A 19,380-nucleotide genomic window follows, 5' to 3' on the forward strand; every position below is an offset into this window, starting at 1 on the left:
TAATGCGTCTCCCCAGCGGGAGCATCCTACGCAGGCTCAGTAGCTGCAGTAAGACCTGTGGCAGCTATAACGCGTAGAGGAGAAGTCTTTAGTACGGCAGCAAAAACTACACAAAGGCAGTCAGCAGTAGCGAGCTGTTCTGCAGCGCTGAGCTGAAATGTCAGCGGCATCAGCGGCAGTTGGTGGTGCTGCTGCTGTCGCAGCCGCAGCCGACAATGCTCGGGGTCCCGCTGCCGCTGAAGCGCAGGAGCAGCAGCAGCTGCATCAGCAACAGCTGTAACTTGGCTTTAATTGCGTTTTGAAGGGAGCGTTTAGAGCCTTCTAGGGCTCTGGCGAATAGGCCCCAGCCGCTGGCTGAGGGGCCCGTGGTTGAGGCGTGACCTGTGTCGAGCAGCAGGAGCTGCAGCAGCAGCAGATGCAAGCGCAACATCAAAAGCTCCAGCAACATTGCAACAGCTTCCGTATGGTCTCTGATTCAGCTGCAGCACTAGAAGGAATAGAATCAACCGGCAGCCCCAGCAGCAGTCCGTGCTTCCCACGACCTTGGGGTCCTAGCAGATTGAGGTCAAAAGGTCTCCGTGCTGCTGCTGCAGTGGCTCTTTACAGTGGTCACAGCGTGTGGCATTGTTCCTCTGGCTGCTGCAACAGGCTACAGCAGCGATCCGTGATGATGGGGACAGCGGGAAGAACCTACGGACATTTTCCAGGTACAGCACCGACAACTGCAGCAGGCATAACCACAGCTACAGTCACTACTCCGGAGAAGGCAGCAGCAGAAACTGCTGCGCAGCAGTGGATAGAAAAGCTGACTACAGCTCTGGAAGGGCCTAATATGATCCTTCTGGAGGGTCGGCAAAATCAGCGGGAGCAGCAGTTGAACTGAAGCATCAGCAAATGCAGCGAAAGCCAAAAGGATCGCTGCTGCAGCAGCTGCTGCTGAAGCATGACCAGGCGCAGCATATTGATTCCAGCGAGGAGAGCGGCAACTCGGACTGCAGCAGGAAGGTATCCTCGAAGCGGCAGCAGCAGCAAGAGCAACTGCAGCAGAAGCAGCACGCAAAGAGAAGGGCCCTACTGCGGGCTGCAGCAAACGCAGCATCAGAGGGAGCCGTGGAGTGCCTGTACACGTGGGGCCCTCTCCAAGTCGCTTCCGAGAGGCCGCCGTCTGCATTTTGCTGGCGCTGTGGCAGCGGCAACAGCAGCAGCAGCAGCGGCAGCAGCAGCATTAGGAGTGCGTCAGGGACTCCCTATCGTCGCCTCAGGCGTTGTTTATTGGAGCAGCGTGAAGAATGTGATCCAGCTACTGCCCCTGGGTTGTCTGCAGCAGCAGGGGAGAGTGAAAAGGTAGCAGCTGCTCCTGCAGCTCCTGCAGCAGTAGCTGCTCCCTCTGCAGCACCTGCGGCAGCAGCTGCCACAACTGCAGCAGACGCAATTAGTCAGGCCTCTGTATCATGCGCTGCGAATGATGCAGTGGCAGATACTGATTCGACAGCAGCCGCAGCAGCAACGGATGGAACAGCAGCGGCGCACACGGCCGCAACAGAGGCAGCAAAGACTGGAGCAACAGCGCAGCACATCTGCAGCTGCAGAAACGTTTTCGGTGCTGTCTTGGAGGCTAACGGCCCCGGACGCCTTCGCCTTTCTCTTGTAGCTGCGGAGCGTCCGTTTGCAGCACCAGCTGCAGCAGCCGCAGCAGCACCAGCAGCAGTCACAACAAGCTCAGTGGAGGCAGCAGGAAAGTCAACGGCGAATGCTAATGAAAGCGACACAGCAAGCGTCTCAAGAGTAGTAGCAGGAACAAGAGCAGCTCCTGAAGCAGCGGGAGCAGCATCTGCAGTAGGGGGAGCAGCACCTGCAGCAGCAGCAGCAGCAGCAGCAGCACCAGCAGCTACTACTGCTGCTGCTGCTACTCCTCGCGTCGCTGCCACATGTATTCTACGGGCAGATGCTGCAGCGAAGAATCTGGGCTGCGACTTGCTCCAGCTGCTAACAGCCAAGCAGCAGCTCTTGCCCCTTTGCCTCCGCGCAGCACTGCTCCATGCTACACCTGCAGCTGGACCTGTTGCTGCTGTTGCTGCCTCTGCCGGTGATTCCGAGGCCCCACAAGCAGCAACCGCAACAGAACAGGAAGGAGCATCTGCAGCACCAACAGCAAGAGGCTGTAGGCGAAAGGCCTCATTGCGCAAGAAGCGGAGCAGCGCAGCTGCCGCGGAGCCTCTTGAAGGCCTAGTACCCTTTGGCAGCAGCAGCAGCAGCAACAAAGGGTGGCTGTGGTCGATTGAGGTCTCTCTGTGCCTAATGACAAGACGGTGTGGGCGTCCCCGCGATGTGTTCCCTCTTTACTCGGAGTGCAGAGTCAAAGCAGCACAGTGGTCAGCTACTGCCGCTTTTGTTGCTGCTGCGGCTGCCTATGACGGCGGCCGTGCTGCTGTTGCTGAAGAAAACCGCCACTGCTGCAACAGCTGGCCTTCCTAGTCATGAGGGCTACGCCGCCTTTGTTGTTGTTGCTTCTGCTGTTGCTACTGTTGCTATTAGTGCTGGTGATGCTGCCGCTGCTGCCGTAGCTGCTGCTGCTCATCTGATTGCTTCCTGCTGCACGACATGTTATGCAACTGGTACAGGCACTGCGGTTCTCATAGCTCCTTCTAGTGGTACAACTTCTGCTGCCTTTTGCGAGGCTATACTGTTGGGTTGCTGCTGCAGGTTGTTCGGGCGGATGTTAGGTCAGACTTCGTTGCTGCCAGCAGCAGCCGCGGCAGCAGCCGCGGCAGGAGCAGCTGCACAAGGAGGCGCAGCGTTGCGCCACTTCTTCGTCAGCCCTTCTTTCATTTATAGCCTCGTCTCTCAGCGGCGTGTCCTGCATGCACTGCAGCTCCAAGAGAAGCACGGCGGTAGCAGCAGCAGCCAAAGCATCAGCTGCAAGCAGCAACCCGCCAGCGACCTCCGCAGCAGCAATAGCGGAACCTGCTCCAGCAGCAAGTGTATCTCTAGCAGCCACTCGGCGAGCAGCGGCAGAAGCATTTCCAGCTGCAGCTGTGATAGCAAGCGCGTTGGCCCATTTGTGGGCGTAGAGTTCTTGAAGCCACCGGGGCTGCAGTGTTGCCTGCGTCCATATCAGCAGAGGGCGGTCCTGTTTGCCTTGTCAAGGGAGTGGCGGCAGTACATAAACAGCAGCACCCGCATTGGCAGCAGCGAAAACGGCAGGGAGTGGGAGACGGTGCTTGGACGACAGCAGCAGCAGCAGTTGCGAGCACTAATGCAGCAGCAGCTAATGCAGCAGCAAGTTAATCTGGTGTGGCATCGAGTCGTACTGCCTTCCGGTGCTGCTGTTTGGGTCAACCACACAACTGGTCAGGTTGCTGCTGGATTCCTGGGACCGCCAGCAGGACCAGCAGCAGGGCCAGAAGCAGCAGCAGCGGCAAGCGAGGCCTCACTCGGCTTTGACGTCCCAGGAGGTCTACTATGCGACTCAATGGGTCTTGGAAAGAGTGTAGAGGTTCTAGCTCTGATTCTAGCGAACCCTAAGCCCCAAACAGCAGCTGTACCTGCGGCAGCAACATTTGATGCAGGTGTGCCTACTGCTGACGCTGAGATCCAAGGATCATCTACAGGTCAGGAAGAGGCGACACAGCATGCTGCAGCAACAGAAACAGCAGCGGCACCACCAGAGCAAGCTGCAGCAGCAGACCATAGTGCTGCCGCCTCAGCAGCATTGCCAGCTGCAGAAGCAAAAGCAGTTCCAGCAGCAGCGACAATACAGGGAGCAGCTTGCCGATGGGAAGATGAGATGCCGCCTGACGCTCGGATTTGCTGCATTTGTGGGCTTGACTCGCTGGGGCCCATGAATATAAAAGGGGGGACGCGGTGGGCTCCCCATGCGCCTGCGCGGAGAAGCGTGCAGCAGCAGCAGCAGCAGCGAAAGCAGCAGAAGCAGCAGCAAGGGAAAGAAGTTTCGCTCCTGGCAGTCGTGCAATGCAGCTGTTGCCTCGCCTTTTCTCATGTGTTTTGTGTTGCCGATTCCCCGGGGGCGCCTGTATCCCTTCCTTTCATCTGCCCCTTTTGCGTTGCACAACAGCAAGAAACGAAGACTTGGAGCAGCAGCAGCAAGAGTCGCAGCAACACCAAAAGCGGCGGCGGTAGCGGCAGCATTGATCCGAAGAGCAGCAACAGCAGCGACAACAGAAGCAGCCAGCTGCCAGAGGTGAAAGGAACCCTTTTGGTTTGCCCAGCAGCAATTGTAGACCAGTGGCGGCGCGAGGTTTCTGTCCATTGCAACGGCGCCCTTAAGGTCGCTGTCTACCCTGGTCTGAAGCCTGCGAGAGCCGCCTTAGCGAACACTGTGAGGCGCTGCAGTGCCTATACCGTAGGCCCGAGGGCATGATGGACCTTTTGTTTTCTTGTTCATTCTTCGGGCTCTGCGGCAGCAGCGCGCAGAGCCCAGCACTTTGGCTGCAGCTTCACAGGGTAGCTTTCATGAAGTGCACCCGAGGCCTAGAGACCCTCTGCTTGCGCTGTGCGCCTGCAGGTGCTCGCGGTCGCGCGAGCGGAGTCGAAAATTGTTGCGCCTGGCGTGGCGCCTGCTTTGCCGCGAGCGCGGTCTGGCAGGGGGGCTCCTGGTGCTGCAGCGGCTGCGGCAGAGGGTGACACTTCTCACGGCGGCCGTCCCTCTTTGTCTGTACCTGCTGCTGCAGTGGAAGCAGCAATCGGAGGGCCACCACAAGGACCTCACGTGCTCGCGTCTCAGCTGGTTGAGCACGACCTAGTTATAGTGCCCTTTGATTCGCTGCAGCAGGAAGTTTGGTTCTCGCCGCCTCTGAACTTCAGCAACAGCAGCAGCAGCAGCAATACCAGCACCAGCAGCAGCATGTCACTGCGAGGAGTCAAACGGTACCGCAAGCTCTTTTCTCCTATTTTGGGAGTTCGCTGGTGGCGACTTGTCATAGATGAGGCCCAGCTAGCTGGAGGTAACCTGCTGATGCTGCTTCTTGGGTCGTTGCTGCTGCTGATGCTTCTTGCTTCTGCTGCTGCTTTAGCTGCTGCTTCTCCGTGCAAGCTTTGCGAATATAAGCTTGGCCTAAGCTCTGTGCTGCAGTACCTCATCCTGTTCTCTCCGTTCCAGGCACTGTATACACCGAGCCGTTATTCCCTAGGGCCCAAACCGAAAGCCTAGATGCTACTTTATTTGTTTTTTTCGATTCCACTGCAGGCTTTAGCGGGGCTGCCCGGCTATGCCATTCTATAGAAGCCGCTCACCGCTGGTGCGTGTCTGGAACCCCGCTGCTAGACGAGTTAGCTGCAGAAGGGCCCCAGGGGGCCCTTTGGGGGAGCCCCCATGCACCTCGAGGTTCGCTGCTGCCCAAGGAGCTCGCGGGTCTCCTGGCCGCCCTTCGTTTCTCTGCAGATTCTCCCCATCTGTCTTCGCCCTGCTTGCTTCAGTGAGCGCCTATAGCCTAAGCGTGGTGGGGACGAAGCTGCATTTGGGCCCCAGCGTGCCTGCTTGGTGGACTTGCCGCAGTTGCTGCTGCAGCGTTTCCTCACGACTGCGTTTCCGTGGCTTGAGGGCCAGGGCCTACGGTTCTCTGTTTCTTATACCGGGGTTTATTTGTAGGCGGGCGTTTCAGGGCCTTTCCTTACCCCTTGCGCAGGGCACCCTAGAGGACGACTGCTCAGTGAACAGCAGTAGCAGCAGCAGCAGCAAAGGCAACAGCAGCAGCTGTGGAAGCATTGTGGAGGCTCGTGTTGGGCCGCAGTGGGGCCTCACGGGCTTCGCGCTAAATGCTGCTGTGGATTTGTTGGCTCCTCTTATCTGGCGGACGGACATGAGCGGTGACATTTGCAGTGAAGAGCCCAAGGCGAAGGCGTAGAGTTTAGGCCGCCTAGCCTGGAGTTTACCTTTTAAGATTTGAAACAAAGCGTACTGACTTGCAGTTTGTTGTTTTTGACCCAAAGCTTAGCACACACGTTTTGCGCTAAAGCCTACCTTTAATCCTTAGGGGTCTACGGTGTGTGGTTTATGTGCCAGAGGTAGCTGAGGAGCTAGGGGTGCCCCCCCCCATAATACACGATGTGTATGTCGAGTTGGGGCCTGTGGAGCGCTTCTTTTACCAGCGGCAGCAGCGGGCTGTAGCACAGCGTGTACAGCGACTGAGCAGCCGACAGCAGCAGCTGCAGCAGCAGCAGGCGCAGCAGGTGGGGAGGGGAGCTGGCACGGCAGCAGCAGAAGCAGCAGCAGCGTCTGCTGCTGCTCGAAAAGCGCACATGGCGGCTGCGCTCTCTTCACAAATGGTTGGGATGTTACTCGTGCTGCGGCAGGCAGCGAACCATCCGCAGCTTGGGGCCCTTGGCCTCGGCAGTCGCCGAAGCAACAGCAGCAGCGGCAGCAGCAGCACAGCTACTGCAGCAAACCGCAAAGCCGATGCTTTGGAGGGGCTCGGCCGCTACATGTCGATGGATGAGGTCCTCTGCCGCCTTCTGGCCGATGCTCGAGTACACCCTAATTCATAAATTCCTTTAGGCCTCGCTCCTGAACCCTGAACCTTATTCGCAGACTTTAGTACCTTTTGTTAAACATAAAGCCCCAATTTTAAAACATAGTCCCTCGCCAATACTGCCTTTTGCATTTCTGTGGCTTTATCCCAAACGAGAAACCCCCCACAAGCCTCAAGCCAGCGTTTGTCAGGGGCAAATGAGGCTGTACCTCGTGGAGCTTAGAGTGGAGCCGTGCGCGTTCAGGTGGAGCTTGAAGAGGCGCTGCGGGCGTATTGCGCAGAAGTGAACGGAGTTGCTGGGCTGTCACTTCTGGAGGGCAAGCCAGCTCGTGCTGCTCTGCTTTACCTGTAAGTGTGTCAGGGTTAAGGGCTAATGGCTCAGCGCCCGGAGACTAGGGTTTCTTATGCATACTCGTGTCTCGGGCAGGATCTAGATGTTAGATTTTCGAGTGTGGACTATTATTAGCTGTAGTTTGTGGCTGTGGGGTAGTGGATCAGCTAGAGGCTTTTGGATTGTAGCTTGAGGCTGTGTGAGTCTCAGGCACGTGCTGGAGCTGTCACGGCGCTCTTTAGGGGGTGCCGAGCTGCCTCTTTCCATTGCTGCTCATTTGGGGAACTCCCAGGAAAATGTGGGGCCGCTGATTTTAAAGCCCAGCCTCTCAGAGCCACTCATTGCTGGCCGGCACCACATAGACAAGTTGCAGCAGATACATGCGGCCTACAACCTATACGACACCCTCTCTATGGCCGCCTTCCCAAGCGGCCTCTCCCACAGCGCAGCAGTCAATGAGACATCTCCTGAGGGGGCAAGCAACAGCAGCCCAGCTGCTTCTCTCGAGGGCAAGCAGCATTCGTATAACGCGGAAGCCACGGACCATAAGGATGCGTGCTTCAGCAGCAGCAGCAGCAGCAGCTCAAAAGAGCATGGATACGAAATTCAGCGGCAGCCGCCACAGGACAATGCCTCCGGTGCTTTAGGGCGAGCAGGAGGAGAAGCAACGGCAAGCTCAAGCTCACCAGCAGCCGACTCAGTAAGCGCAGAAGCAGCAAAAGCAGCAGCAGCAGCGTGGGATCTGTTCCAGCGGCTACGGTGCGAATACGCCTCGAAGGCAGTGGGAGAGCTCACGCGGGCAAGAGAGACTTTCCGCCTGCGATTCAGAGAGACAGAAAAGCACAGGACGGGTAAAACTTTATCCTGTGCTGGCGAAAAGGAAGCCCCAAAAAGGGCTGGCGGGGCTCCGCACAAACGCATGCAGTCTCGTGCAGCCACTGTGGAGGACCCCGGAGGAGGCCCTGATACGTCAACCGCTGCGACGGACACAAAGGGGCCTGCAGTGTCTTCCGCAAGCAAAGCAGAGGGGAGCGTGGGGCCCGCAGCAACTCCTGAAGGATCATCACGGCCTTCACCTGCTGTAGGAGAGCCGCCGTTGTCCCAAGGGAGTGTCAAGGGGGTTGTCTCTGTCTCAGAGAAGGCTAGCGAGTCTGACTGCGCGGGAGAGAGCGCCTTGAAAGAATATTTGGAGGCCGAAAAATGGAGAAGACGAATGGGAGGAGGCCGCTGGTTTATGTCTTTTGCGACACTAGATGACGAACGCAGCCGGGCTGTAGCCCTCAGGTAGCTACGAGCCCTTAACTAGAGCCTGGCGACTTAACTCACTAGCTAGCGCTGCTGCCAGTTCGTGTCAGTTCGTGCCTCTGCAGCCCAGCCTCCAAGTGACAAGGCACCAATCGAGCGCTGTTAAGACATCCCCAGAGCCACTTGCATATTCCTTTTTCTTTGGGACTAAGAGTCTTACTTAGCAGTAAGAGTCTGGACTGTGTGATGCAGAGTGCGGGAGGAGCTAGCCAGTCTGCGCGGAGGCTCTTGCGGGGAGTACAGAGCCTCGCCAGTTCCCACGGGTTTTATAGGCCGCCGGCTGCACCTGGGAGGCGTCTCCACTTGCAGGGGCCTCGTGGGGAGCCTCGAGATGAGATTAGATGAACTCGACGAGAGGAGAGAACACCTCATCAAGGTACAAAGCATAAGCACTGTAGGGATCCCCTTAGCCGTGCGCTTTCGCAGTGGAGGGACCTGGGACACCAGGCGACACCAAAAAGGCCCCAAAGAGTTACAACCAAAGAGCCTATGGGAACGGTGGTCAAGGGCCCAAATAAGGGCCGCCTGTTTAGAAATTCTTTGCTCGACCGTTCGTGTTTTATGCCTACTTAGCGGGAGCGTGAGACCATTGCACTCGAAAATGCAGTACTGCAGGCCCTCATCACAGCTCTGTCACCTATAGGTGCACAGGCAACTCAGATTTGTGGGGTGCACCACTGGCCCCATTTGAGCTTAGGGCGCCTTCGTGGCCGGCACTTGCTATCTCTAAATTATTTTGTTTTTGTTCTGCCGATGTGTCTGAGCCGCTTTGAAATCGTCGTTGAAGGCTCGGGCTTGCGTCGCTTCTTTCGTATGTTCAAAAGTGGGACTTGAGGCTTTGTAATTTGAAGTGTTTGCTGCTGCAGACGCTGGAAGCTCTTGACCACCACGGACGGCCCTCTGCAGATATGCAGGCAGCGTTTGGGGGCTGCCCGCGCTGCAACGAGCTGTGTCAGGCAGACTTGTACGAGCTGCGCAAGAAGCAGCAGCAGCGGCAGCAGCAGCAGCAGCGGAAGAGCCGCAACACTCAAAGTCCCTTGCAGCAGCATCTCCTATTGCAGCAGCAGCAACTGGCTCCCTCTGCCGCGTCCCCCAGGAAACGAAGAAAGAAAGGAGGCGCCGATGATGGCCCATTGTGTGGTCTGTGCTTCCACTGCACTGCCGCGCAACAGATCTCTGAGTGAGATCCTTAATTCGTAAACCCTTAGCGTTTTTGCAAAGGGCCCCCCACCAAAACTTCATTCTTCTACATGACATGCCGTCGCATTCGTCTCTTTTATTCCATTGTTGTCATAGGCGTGGGATGTAGAGTTAAGGGAATAGAATTGAGGCTGTATGCTTTGTGGCTGCAGTTTGCAGTACTTCCTTTACAACCGCGTTTCGAAGAACCTCGACGTCGTAACAGCGGATCCTTCGAGCCTTAACATCGTAGATCTTTCTTTATATCTACTGCTTTCCATTTAGTATTAAGAGACGAAGTTTTAGGGTTTAGGGCTTAGGGTGTGCAGTCTAGGGTTTGTGCTGCGTGCGGCTGCGTAGGAAGGATACCATCACTACGGCGACAGTGAGCTAGTGCGCTGCCTGCAGCTACTCAGCAGCTTGCTGCGCAAAGACGCATCTTTGGGCGGCCCTCAAGGAGGTCTTTTTGCTGCAGCAGCAGAAGAACACTTGAAAGAACTGGAGTGTCTTAAACGGGTCAGCGTTGCATATTGGGATCACTTAGCGTTTAGCTCTTATACTCACCAGATGGATGGATTGTTTGTTGGTCCTGTTGAAGCCTAGAGTTCGATTATTGCTGGCTTTTCATTCCATTCATAAAAGCACCAAGACAACTTGAGGATTACAAGTTTGCATTGCTGTGGCAGGGATAATCAGATCCCTGCCACAGCAATGCCGTTGCTCCCTTACTAGGAGGGCACATAACTAAAAGCTGTGGCACAAACGCCTCTTATTTGTGCCTGTGGCATGCGGTTTAACATGGGGGAGCTCCGTATTACTTTCTCAAAGTGTTGCTGGTGCTGCTTTATTAGGAGTTGTCTGCTGCTGGGAGCTACTTGCTGGGAAGCCGCGGCGTCCTTTCGGCCTTTGACGAGCTAGAAATGTCTGTTTCTAGGTTCTTCCTGAAGACTTCAGAGTGTGCACCGGAAGAAGCAGCAGCAGCCGGTGCAGGGCCAGTGGTAGGGGGGGCAGCAGATGCTCCTGCGGTAGGCGGAATGGCAGCTAAAACCACAGGCGAAGCAGCAGCAGCAACCGGTGTGGCAGGAATAGATAGAGCGGCAGCCGGTGCAGCAGCAGCAGGCACAGTAGCAACAGGTGCAGCAGCAAGCGGAGCGTTCCCGTCTTCATCGGCACCACGAGCATGGCCACTGCCTGCAGCAGCAGCAGCAGATGGCGCAGCAGGTGACGGCTTATCGCTACGTCAGGAGCTCCTGCAGCAGCGGTGCGCCTTGGGACCCCTGGAGGTGTCTTGTGTCCTTTCGCAGCTTCTGGGCGAGTTGAGCCTTTCTAAGAACCAAATCTCCGTGACTTTCACTCGTTATCAGTTTCTCAAGGGTCTTAAAGCCAAGGAACACAAGCCTGTTGTTGCGCCTGCTGCCACTTCTGCTGCTGGCGGAGCTGCTAGTGCTGCTGCCGCGGCTACTGTTCGTGGAACAGCAGCAACTGCATACCATGTTTGTGCAGCAGCTGCCAGTGAAAATGCGCATGCTCCTAACCTTTCTTTGCCAGCTGCTGCTCCCAGTCCTTTCCGTGCTACTACTGCTGGTGCTGCTGATAGTGTTATTGAGATGCGGATTAAAGAAGGGGTTCCAACGGCTACAGACTGCAGCGCAGCGACAACAGCAACAAGCGCAGCAGGGAGCAGCATCGGGCGGGGTCCCTATAGGACTCTCGAAGTAATGGACAGGGCCTCCCGTGCTGCCGCTGCTGCGCTCGCGAGGCAGCAGCAGATCCAGGAGCAAGAAAATACACAGGAACAGCAGGAGCGACCAAGCCTGAAATTAGAGCTGCAGTCGCAGCAGCAAATGTTGCCAGAACAAAGCACAACGGTCAGAGCAAAGTTAGGGCAGCAGCAGCCGCATCACGAGGAGTGGAAGCTACAGGACCGCAGCCAGCAATCAGGTCAAGGCCAAAACCAGCAGCAGCTGGAAAAGCAGCAGGCGCAGCAGCAGCAGCCGCAGCAGCACGAGGATGAGGACCCGCAGCGCTGCCCAATATGTCTGAAAAGGATGCAGACTCGGGGATGTGTGGTGGTCCTGCCTTGTGGGCACTCGATGTGTTTATCGTGCCTGCAGAAGCTGCAGCAGCAGCAGCGCCAGCAGCAGCGCCAGCAGCAACAGCAACGCCAGCAAGGCCCCATCCTAAAGTGTGCAATTTGCCGTCACCAATTTTGCTTATCGGATGCTGCTCTTGTTGCTTCTGCTACTTCGTCCACTGCAGCAGCAGCCGAGCAGCACAAAGAGCAACTGCAGCTGCAAGGTCCAAAGCAGCAACAGCAAACGCGGCAGCAAGGACTGCGTAGCCGCTCTCGCTCGGCCTCTCCCGAACGCATGCCTGCAGGCGCTGCGGTGCGCTGACTTGGTGCAATTTTAGCAGCATCGCACTATTTGTGAACCGCCGATGTACCTTCAAGCACTTACTCGTAAACATGATTGAGCACACACATGTGTACATATGTATGAACATACACATTGTGCACGGCCTTACGTATGTGTACGTAGAGTGTGTATCTACACATCACATGTATATGTGTGTTATTCAACTTCCAGCTGGCCAGCCTGTGCACCCTTGCAGACTGGTGTGGGTGTACTTAAGAGCACATTCAAGAGCACATTCTGCGTGTGGTTTGCTTATGTTGAGGGGGCTGCTCTTCTTCTGTGGCTGCGCCGGCGACTTCACCGGACGCTGTGATTGTGGCTACTGCTGTTGACTCTCTTGCTGCTGCAGGAAGACCGAGGTGGCCAGGGGCCACACTCCGCGAAGTTTGCTGCTGTCATCAACAAAATTGTAGAGCTGGTGGGGACCCCTCACGGCGCCAAGGGAGCTCTGGGGACCCCAGGGTGTACCCCCAGTAGCACGGAGCAACCGAGCCAAGCCTTGAAGCATTCTAGGCCACGAGACCTGCAGCAACGGCTGCAGCAGCGGGACGGAAGCCAGCAGGTGCAGGGTCTACAGCAGCAGCTGGAGCCGCAGCAGCAGGAACAAGGAAGTGAAAAAGTGTTAGTGTTTTCCGAGTGGCGAGAAGTGCTGCTGCTGCTTCGTTCCTCTCTTCGTCAGTTGAATATCAGCAGCTTGTGCTACTACGGGTCTCGCAAGGAAGTAGCAGCAATAAAAGCCTTCAGCAGCAGTACCAGCGAAGGGGGTCCCCAGGTGCTGCTGTGCTGCCTGCGAAAGGCTGGAAGGGGCCTCAATCTCACAGCTGCTCGCTACGTTCTCTTTGTTGACTTCCCCCTCAACGCAGCAGAAGAGACGCAGGCCATCGGCAGGGTTTACAGGATCTCACAAACAAGGCAAACACACGTCTGGAGGTAACAAACCATAAACCCTAATTCCTAAACTCAAGCCACAGTCCCTGTGTTCTATATATCTGAAACATGTGCACTGGCGCTGCTGTTCTTAGAGAGTCCAGCCTCTGTACAGACGCAACGCTGATTTCGCTAGCTCAGCACTTAATGAGAAGGGTTTAGTGTTTAAGGTTTGCGCTGCAGGTTCATTGTTAAGGACACCGTGGAGGAGCGAGTAGCGCAGCTGCGCCAAACCCGCAAGGCCTCAAAAAGTTCCACCGAGGCCCTACTCTGCGAGGTACTCTTTACCCAGGGCCAGAGCCCAAGCGTAAATTAAAGCCTGAAAACCACTACAGTTTGGATGGTAAACGTAAACACATAACTGGAATGCAGCCGCTAGATTGCAACTCGCAAGCCATTGCGGAAGACCTTAACTTCTAACTTTTAGCTCTGATTCTGAGCGCGAATCCCCAGCAAGGACTATCACAAGAGCACCAGCAGTTGGTCTAGAGCGCTGCTTATGAGCAGCAGGAGCTGTGCATTACTGCTGCCTTTCTTTCAGCAGCAGCAGCAGCTAACTCCCGTTTCACTGTTGTCCTCTGCTGCAGCGACTTTCCCTCGAAGACCTCCACCAGCTGCTGCAGGTCGAGGAGGAAGCAGCGGCTGCTGCTCCCAAATGTACCTCAACCACAACAGCAGCTGCTGCAGAGCCGAGCACTGCTGCAGCCACTGCCGCTGCGTGTGACGCGGCGTCAGATGCCGCCGCGTCCCCCAGAAGTAGCCCTCTGGGGTCTCCAAAAGCAGCAAGTGGAGCACAAGCAGCAGCAGCAGGAGCAGCCACATCAAGCTGCCCCTTTGTTGGCCTGCTGCGAGGTTGTGGGACCACAGAGGACAGGGACTACGAGGAAGCACTGTGGGAGCGCGCAGCAAAGACAGTAGAAGAGGATAGAGCGGAGGCCCTCGAAGTTGCCCTCGGGGGATTTTTGACTGAAGAGGACTTGGTGCTGCACGAGCAGCAGCAGCAGCAACACGAGCAGCGGCACCAGCTTGAGCGGCAACAAAACCAAAGCAAGCGGAGGTGCACAAGGGGCCCAGCAAAGAAGACAGCTGACCCAGACATCTTGCATGCAGCCCCAGGCTAGCTATGGTTGGGGGGCCCCTGGCAAGGGTAACTAGCCGTGGCTAGCTACTTAAGTGCACGGGCCCTTTGACAGATTCAGGTGGAGCCCCCTGCCGTCGCAACGTACAGCTAGCTGTTGCAGCTAGCTGTTGCAGCTAGCTGCTGTCTGCCAGCTGAAGCCACCCACAGAAAACGGTAGTGGGAGCTCCAAGAAAGCGCAGAGAGGTGGGCCGACGCGGGGAGCCACTCTTCTACACGCCTAGCTAGCTAGCTACCTAGCTAGCTAGCTGCAGGGAACAAATGCTGTGTATTACGTTAAACAACTTGTCTCTTGACAAACTGCCCACTGGACTCAATAACAAGCAACACTGAGTCGATCCAGAGGGAAATGTGCCCGCAAGCGCGCAACCATAGGATACAAACAAAACATTGAAAGAACACGGTGTCAGTGGAAATCCAAATAGGCGCGCAAGCAGGAGAAATCCGTGATGCGTGTTTTATATATGTAGGTATTGCGTGTAGCTATATACATTTCTACGTATCCATACGTATATGTACCATATGTATATATACCAATGAGGCGTACAGGACATACATACACGTACAAATGAACATTATAAATACATTTGTGTGCATATACGAATGCGTGTATTTTTGCACATATATACATAAACGTGTATGAGGTCCATCTGGGTCTGAGTGAAGCCCGTGAGAACTGGACTACAGCTGCATCGCCATTAACGGCGTTCACTCAGCGCGGCCGCCTGTGGGGCAGCACGACTGAGAGCCAAGGGCTTTAGCGGCAGCTAAAGCTGAAGTTCGGAGGCGCAGACCTGCGGCTCAGGGGTACCAACCGTAGACCCTAGGCTGAACTAGACTCCAAGTATCACGGTGCATAGTAGTCTTGTGAAGAGATGAGTGAAGGGAGAAGGAGCGGGCTCCTTCGGGCCTTGAGTTTCTACTACCTTTGCTTATCCAAGGCGTTGCATCATTTGGGAGGCTTGGCGGGGCACTAAACCCTGCACAAACTGCGGCTGCTAGCGAAACGGCAGAAACAGCAAAGGCTGTGGCTGGCGTTGCTGCCGCACTGCAGCGGTACCGGGAGACACAGCGGCCAAACAGCAAAGCCAACAGGCAAATAGTAAAAGCCAACCCTCTAAAGAACCGGTAAAATTTTTGAAGGTAGTATGAAACGGTCTGCAGTGTATGCCCTAGCCAGTGCCGGTACTGCTCTCGCTGTGGTAGCCGCTACTGCAAAACTACAGCATCACCTAACTTGTTGATATTGAAAACGTCACAGAGCTCACTTATAAGGGGTATTGGCAAAGCTTAGGGATAAAAACAGGCACTAAGGAGAAACAAAGCGGACAATTAGAACAAAACAACCACAACAGCATATGCTGGGAGGGCCCCGTGTACCCACCGGCGCCCCGCGCAGTGACTGCAGACCCCCGTAAGGGCAACGGGGTGGGGGGCTGCTTGTTTTGTGTTTCGTTTGCTCGGTTTTTATACGTTTTAGAGTTATTTTACTCTAAACTTTAAATAATGCGTGATTAAGCACAAGCTGCAGCAGCTGCTGCCTTTTGCGGCACGCCAGCTACGACGGCAGCCCTGGGATTCGTTCAGCAGCGACAGCCGCAGGAGCAACTAAGGTGGCAAGTATAGCACCCGCAGCGGTCTGCTGTATTCAGTCTGCTCTTTATTGTTTAGCTGCTGCAGCAGCAAGCCTGCAGAAACTGCTGCTCTTGCTGCAGCTGAAGGGCACAGTCTGCCGTTGGAGGGGCCCCCTGCTGCTGCTTCGTGACTTCACTTCCATCCTTTTTTCGATTCGTGTGTCTGAGTCCCTTTGAGCCTTATAGGCGCGCTTCAAAAGAGCTTTTTTGGGTCAATCAATCTGCCGTTTCTCTGCTGTTTCTGCTGCCGCCTTGCCGCCTCACAGTTGCAGCAGGGCCCACCGCAGCCCCAGCAGCAGGAGCTGCAGCAGGTGCTGCTGCAGGTACACAATGGGCTGCCCGGAAGGCGCAGCTCGCGGCCGAATTGGACACAAGGGCTACTTTCCAAAACCAGCACTTGTTTGCTGCAGCGGCACTGGGAGAGGCAGTAGCAGCGATACAGCAGCAGAAGCCGTGGGCGATTGCTAGTTGAAGAGATGTCCCAAGTGGACACGCTGCTGCAGCAGCAGCTTTTGCTGCAGCAGCCGCAGCCGCTTGTTTCCGTTGGGGAAGACGGGACAGAGGGAGCAGTAGCAGCAGCACCTGCCGGTGCGCTTGCTGTTGCAGTCGCGCCGCCCTGGCTGCCTCATGCTGCTGCTGCTGCTGCTGCAGCGGACGGAGACCAAACCACTACGGCAAGCTGTACGCCCACCTCTTGCTGCTCCTGTCCGGGTACCGGCGGCAGCAGCAACGGGGGCAGCAGCAGCACCAGCAAGACCCTAGCTGTGAACTCTGCAGCAGCAACAGACCCTCCCAGCACGCCTGAAGCAGCAGCAGCAGCAGCTGCTGCTGCTTTTGCTGTTGTGGATTCGCCGAGTCTTCTTCAGCAGGCGGCAGGACAAGACAGTGCTGCTGCTGCCAGCAGCAGCAGCAGCAACGTGCAGGAAACCGCAGCAATCGTTGGTGCTGTCACTGCTGTAGAAATGCCAGTCGAAACGGATACACAGAGCAGCGAGGCTGCCGCTGCAGTGTCAACAGCAGAAGCTGCAGCAGCAGCAATGGAAGCACAAACCACAACGGACGCGGCGGCAACGGGAGCAGCAGAGGCAGCTGCAGCAGCATCCCCTCCTGTTATTGTGGAGGAGGCAGCAGCAGCAGCAGTGAACAGTTTCTTTCCGGAGGGAAGCGCCCGTATGACTGCAGCAACAGCTGCAGCAGAAGGGCAAGCTGCAGTCGATTTCACCTCAGCAGCAGCAGCACCTGTTGCTGGTGATTTGGGTGCTTCCAATGCAGCAGCAGCAGCTGCTGCGGAAGCAGCAGCAGCAGCTGTAGGGTCGCTGGGACCTCAGCTGCTCGGCTCGGACCTGCGTCTTCTGCTGCAGCAAGAGTCTCTGAATCTGCTGCAGGCGACCCAAGCAGCAGCAGCATCGGCCAAAGAGGCAGCAGCCTCAGCGGACTTGGCAGCAAAACACGCAGGCGTGGCAGCGGATGCTGTGGCGCAGCTCGCTGCTGCTGTGCGCTACTGCAGGCGTCCAATTAGCAGCAGCAGCAGTTTCCCCACAGCAGCAGCAGTAGCACCGCAGGCTCCCAAACGCGGCAATGGCGGAAGGGCACCAAGGTCAAGAGGAGCAAAACGCGTGCGGGGGCAGCAGCCTGCTGCCTCCAGCAGCAGCAGCAGCGCCGCCGTAGCAGCATCAGCAGCAGCAGCAGCGGAAGTGTCAGGGACGGCATCTTCCGCTGTGCCATCCGCAGCAGCTGCTGCTGCAGCAGAGCAGCAGCATCAGCATGAGGGCTGCTGCAGCGACGTTGGGGAGGGAGCCCGCGATGCGGTGCGATGTTCGTCTGCGACTGCATTGTGGCTGGAGGAGAGAGCAGCAGCAACAGCAGCAGCGGCAGCAGCGTTGCTCCAGGAGCAGCAGGGCAGCAACAGCAACGCCCAGTGGAACAGCGAAGCAGCAGCAGCTGCGGCAGCTGCTGCAGCAGGTGATGCGAAGTTTCTAAGTGATGTGCCAGGGGTTTCCTTCAGGGCGACTCCTCACTGTGGCTGGCGCTTTCGCTGGAAAGACACTGAGACAGGTATGGGTTTAAGCGCAAGGGTTTAGGGTTTAGGGTTCATGTAAATGGATCCTTCTGCGGGCTTACGGCCTGCGACTGAGGGTGCCCTGTCGGGGAAGTGCAGCTCTGTAATTTAGAGGTAAGGGTTTCATGTTTAGAACTTAAGGTTTAAAATTTAAGGTTTAGGGTTTAAGGTTTGGGGTTTGCGCAGGGCGAGAGTACTCGCGCTGCTTTTCAGTCAACAAGTTTGGGTTTCTGAGAGCCAAAACTTTGGCTGAGTCGATTGCTAAGGAGCTCAAGGAGGGTAAGTTTACTTTGTAAACTCCAAACCCTAAGCCACCGGCGCTAGCGCTAGCGTGCAGAGCGCCAGTCTCGTGGCGCCAAATTGAAGAGGCGAATCCCCCAAGGCCGTCCAAGCCCTAAACCGTGAACCCTCGCGTCTATCGACGTCAGCTTGCTGCGGTAGATCCAGTGCGTGGTATTGCTGCTGATTTGTTATGCCGCAGCGGCAGCAGCAACGGGTGATGCGGACTTGGCTGCCCAGCTACAGCAGCAGCAGCAGCAGTGCGGGGGCCCTCTATCCTCGGAGGACGATTTTGCGGCTGCAGCAACAGCAGCAGCAGCAGCGGCGTGCAAGCAGCAACAGCAGCAGCAACAACGGCTGCAAAGCGGAGTTAAGGGTGTTGTCTTTGAATCAACGCGGGGCTGCTGGCGAGGTGTCGTCACAGATAAGGCGACTGGGAAGCAGGTACTTTTGCGGCAACTGCAGCAGCAGTGGCAGCAAGCGCAGTTGCAGGAGCAGCTGGAGCAGCTTCAGCAGTAATGATTTTTGGTATTTGCGGTGTGCTGCTGCTGCAGGTTGTGCGGCGCTTCAGTGTACGTAAGTATGGCCACGCAGATGCCCAAAGAAGGGCCGAAGAATTTTGCCTGCAGCAGCAGCAGCAGCAGCTCCTGCAGCTGGCCGTGCAGTCGGAGGCAGCAGCGGCTGCAGCGGCAGCAGGTGCGAATCCTACCATGTCTTTTATTGACTACGACCCGAAGCTGCTGCTGCTGCCGGAGATGGCAGTCCAGCAACAGATGCTTCTGCAGCTGAAACGAGAAGCAGAGATGCAGCAGCAACAGCCGGCCCTCGGTGACCCCGATGGAGCAGCTGCAACATCTGGAGGAGGTGCTGCTGCTGCTGCTACACCAACACAGCCTTTGCTGCTGGGAGCGCAGCAGCTGCTGCAAGAGAGCAACAGCAGCAGCAGGGAGCCAGCAGAAGACACAAACAGCAGCGAGGCGTTGCTGCGGCAGCAGCAGAGGCTGCTGCTGCAGCATGAACTCCTGTTGGCATCGTGCGCCGGGCAGCAGCAGCAGCAGACGGACGCCGGAGTGAAGGATACGGCAGCTGCTGCTGCTGCTGTGGGGCAGGACCCGTTGCACTGCTTCTCGCTGCCGCCGCAGGACTCCGGTTTGCTGCTGCAGCAAGCAACAAACAGCTCGGCACTGCAGCTGCTGCCGCTCAAGGACGGCCAGCAGCAGCAGGAGCTCACCGAGCAGATTCAGCAGCAGCTGCTGCAGCAGCAATTGCTGCAGCAGCAGTTACTTCAGCAACAGCTACTGCTGCTGCAACATGCCGATGCTCAGCAGGTCCTGAAGACCGAACAGCAGCAACAGGCGCAGCAGCAGCAGCAACTGCAGCAAGGTCTGCAGCAGCAACAAGAGCCACCGCCACTTCAGGAGCAGCAGCAGCAGCAGCTGCAGCAGCTGCAGCAGCAGCCACAGCAGGAACAAGGAGAGCCGTGCCTGGCACCGTCCACGACGCAGCAGCAACAAGATGCTGCAGCAGCGGAAGCGACCGCAGAATAGTAACGGAGTGCTCAGAGCCTTTCCCTGAATCAGCAGCAGTAGCATCGGCCTAATGGGGGAGGCCTTGCTGCTGCAT

General features: G+C 56.7%; 2 protein-coding genes across 2 annotated transcripts; both read left to right on the forward strand.

The window, feature by feature from the left end:
- Window positions 1-894: 894 nt before the first annotated feature.
- ETH_00006650 (helicase, putative) lies at window positions 895-13,768 on the forward strand (the record flags this gene model as incomplete). The annotated part of the gene is made up of 16 exons (XM_013377977.1): window positions 895-2,372; window positions 2,704-4,339; window positions 4,526-4,964; window positions 5,207-5,435; window positions 5,609-5,826; window positions 6,023-6,486; window positions 6,733-6,836; window positions 7,030-8,103; window positions 8,317-8,500; window positions 8,991-9,304; window positions 9,477-9,552; window positions 9,664-9,819; window positions 10,155-11,690; window positions 12,070-12,650; window positions 12,831-12,924; window positions 13,235-13,768. The coding sequence occupies 16 exons, from the start codon at window positions 895-897 to the stop codon at window positions 13,766-13,768; spliced, it is 9,117 nt and encodes a 3,038-aa protein (XP_013233431.1).
- Window positions 13,769-15,895: 2,127 nt separating this feature from the next.
- ETH_00006655 (uncharacterized protein) lies at window positions 15,896-19,304 on the forward strand (the record flags this gene model as incomplete). Its single annotated transcript, XM_013377978.1, has 4 exons — window positions 15,896-17,474; window positions 17,665-17,757; window positions 17,960-18,201; window positions 18,312-19,304. 4 exons carry the CDS (start codon window positions 15,896-15,898, stop codon window positions 19,302-19,304), a joined length of 2,907 nt encoding a protein of 968 aa, XP_013233432.1.
- Between the last annotated feature and the right edge of the window lie 76 nt (window positions 19,305-19,380).

Source organism: Eimeria tenella, genomic scaffold (genome assembly GCF_000499545.2).
Source record: "Eimeria tenella Houghton genomic scaffold, Eth_scaff7, whole genome shotgun sequence".
Taxonomy (NCBI): domain Eukaryota; phylum Apicomplexa; class Conoidasida; order Eucoccidiorida; family Eimeriidae; genus Eimeria; species Eimeria tenella.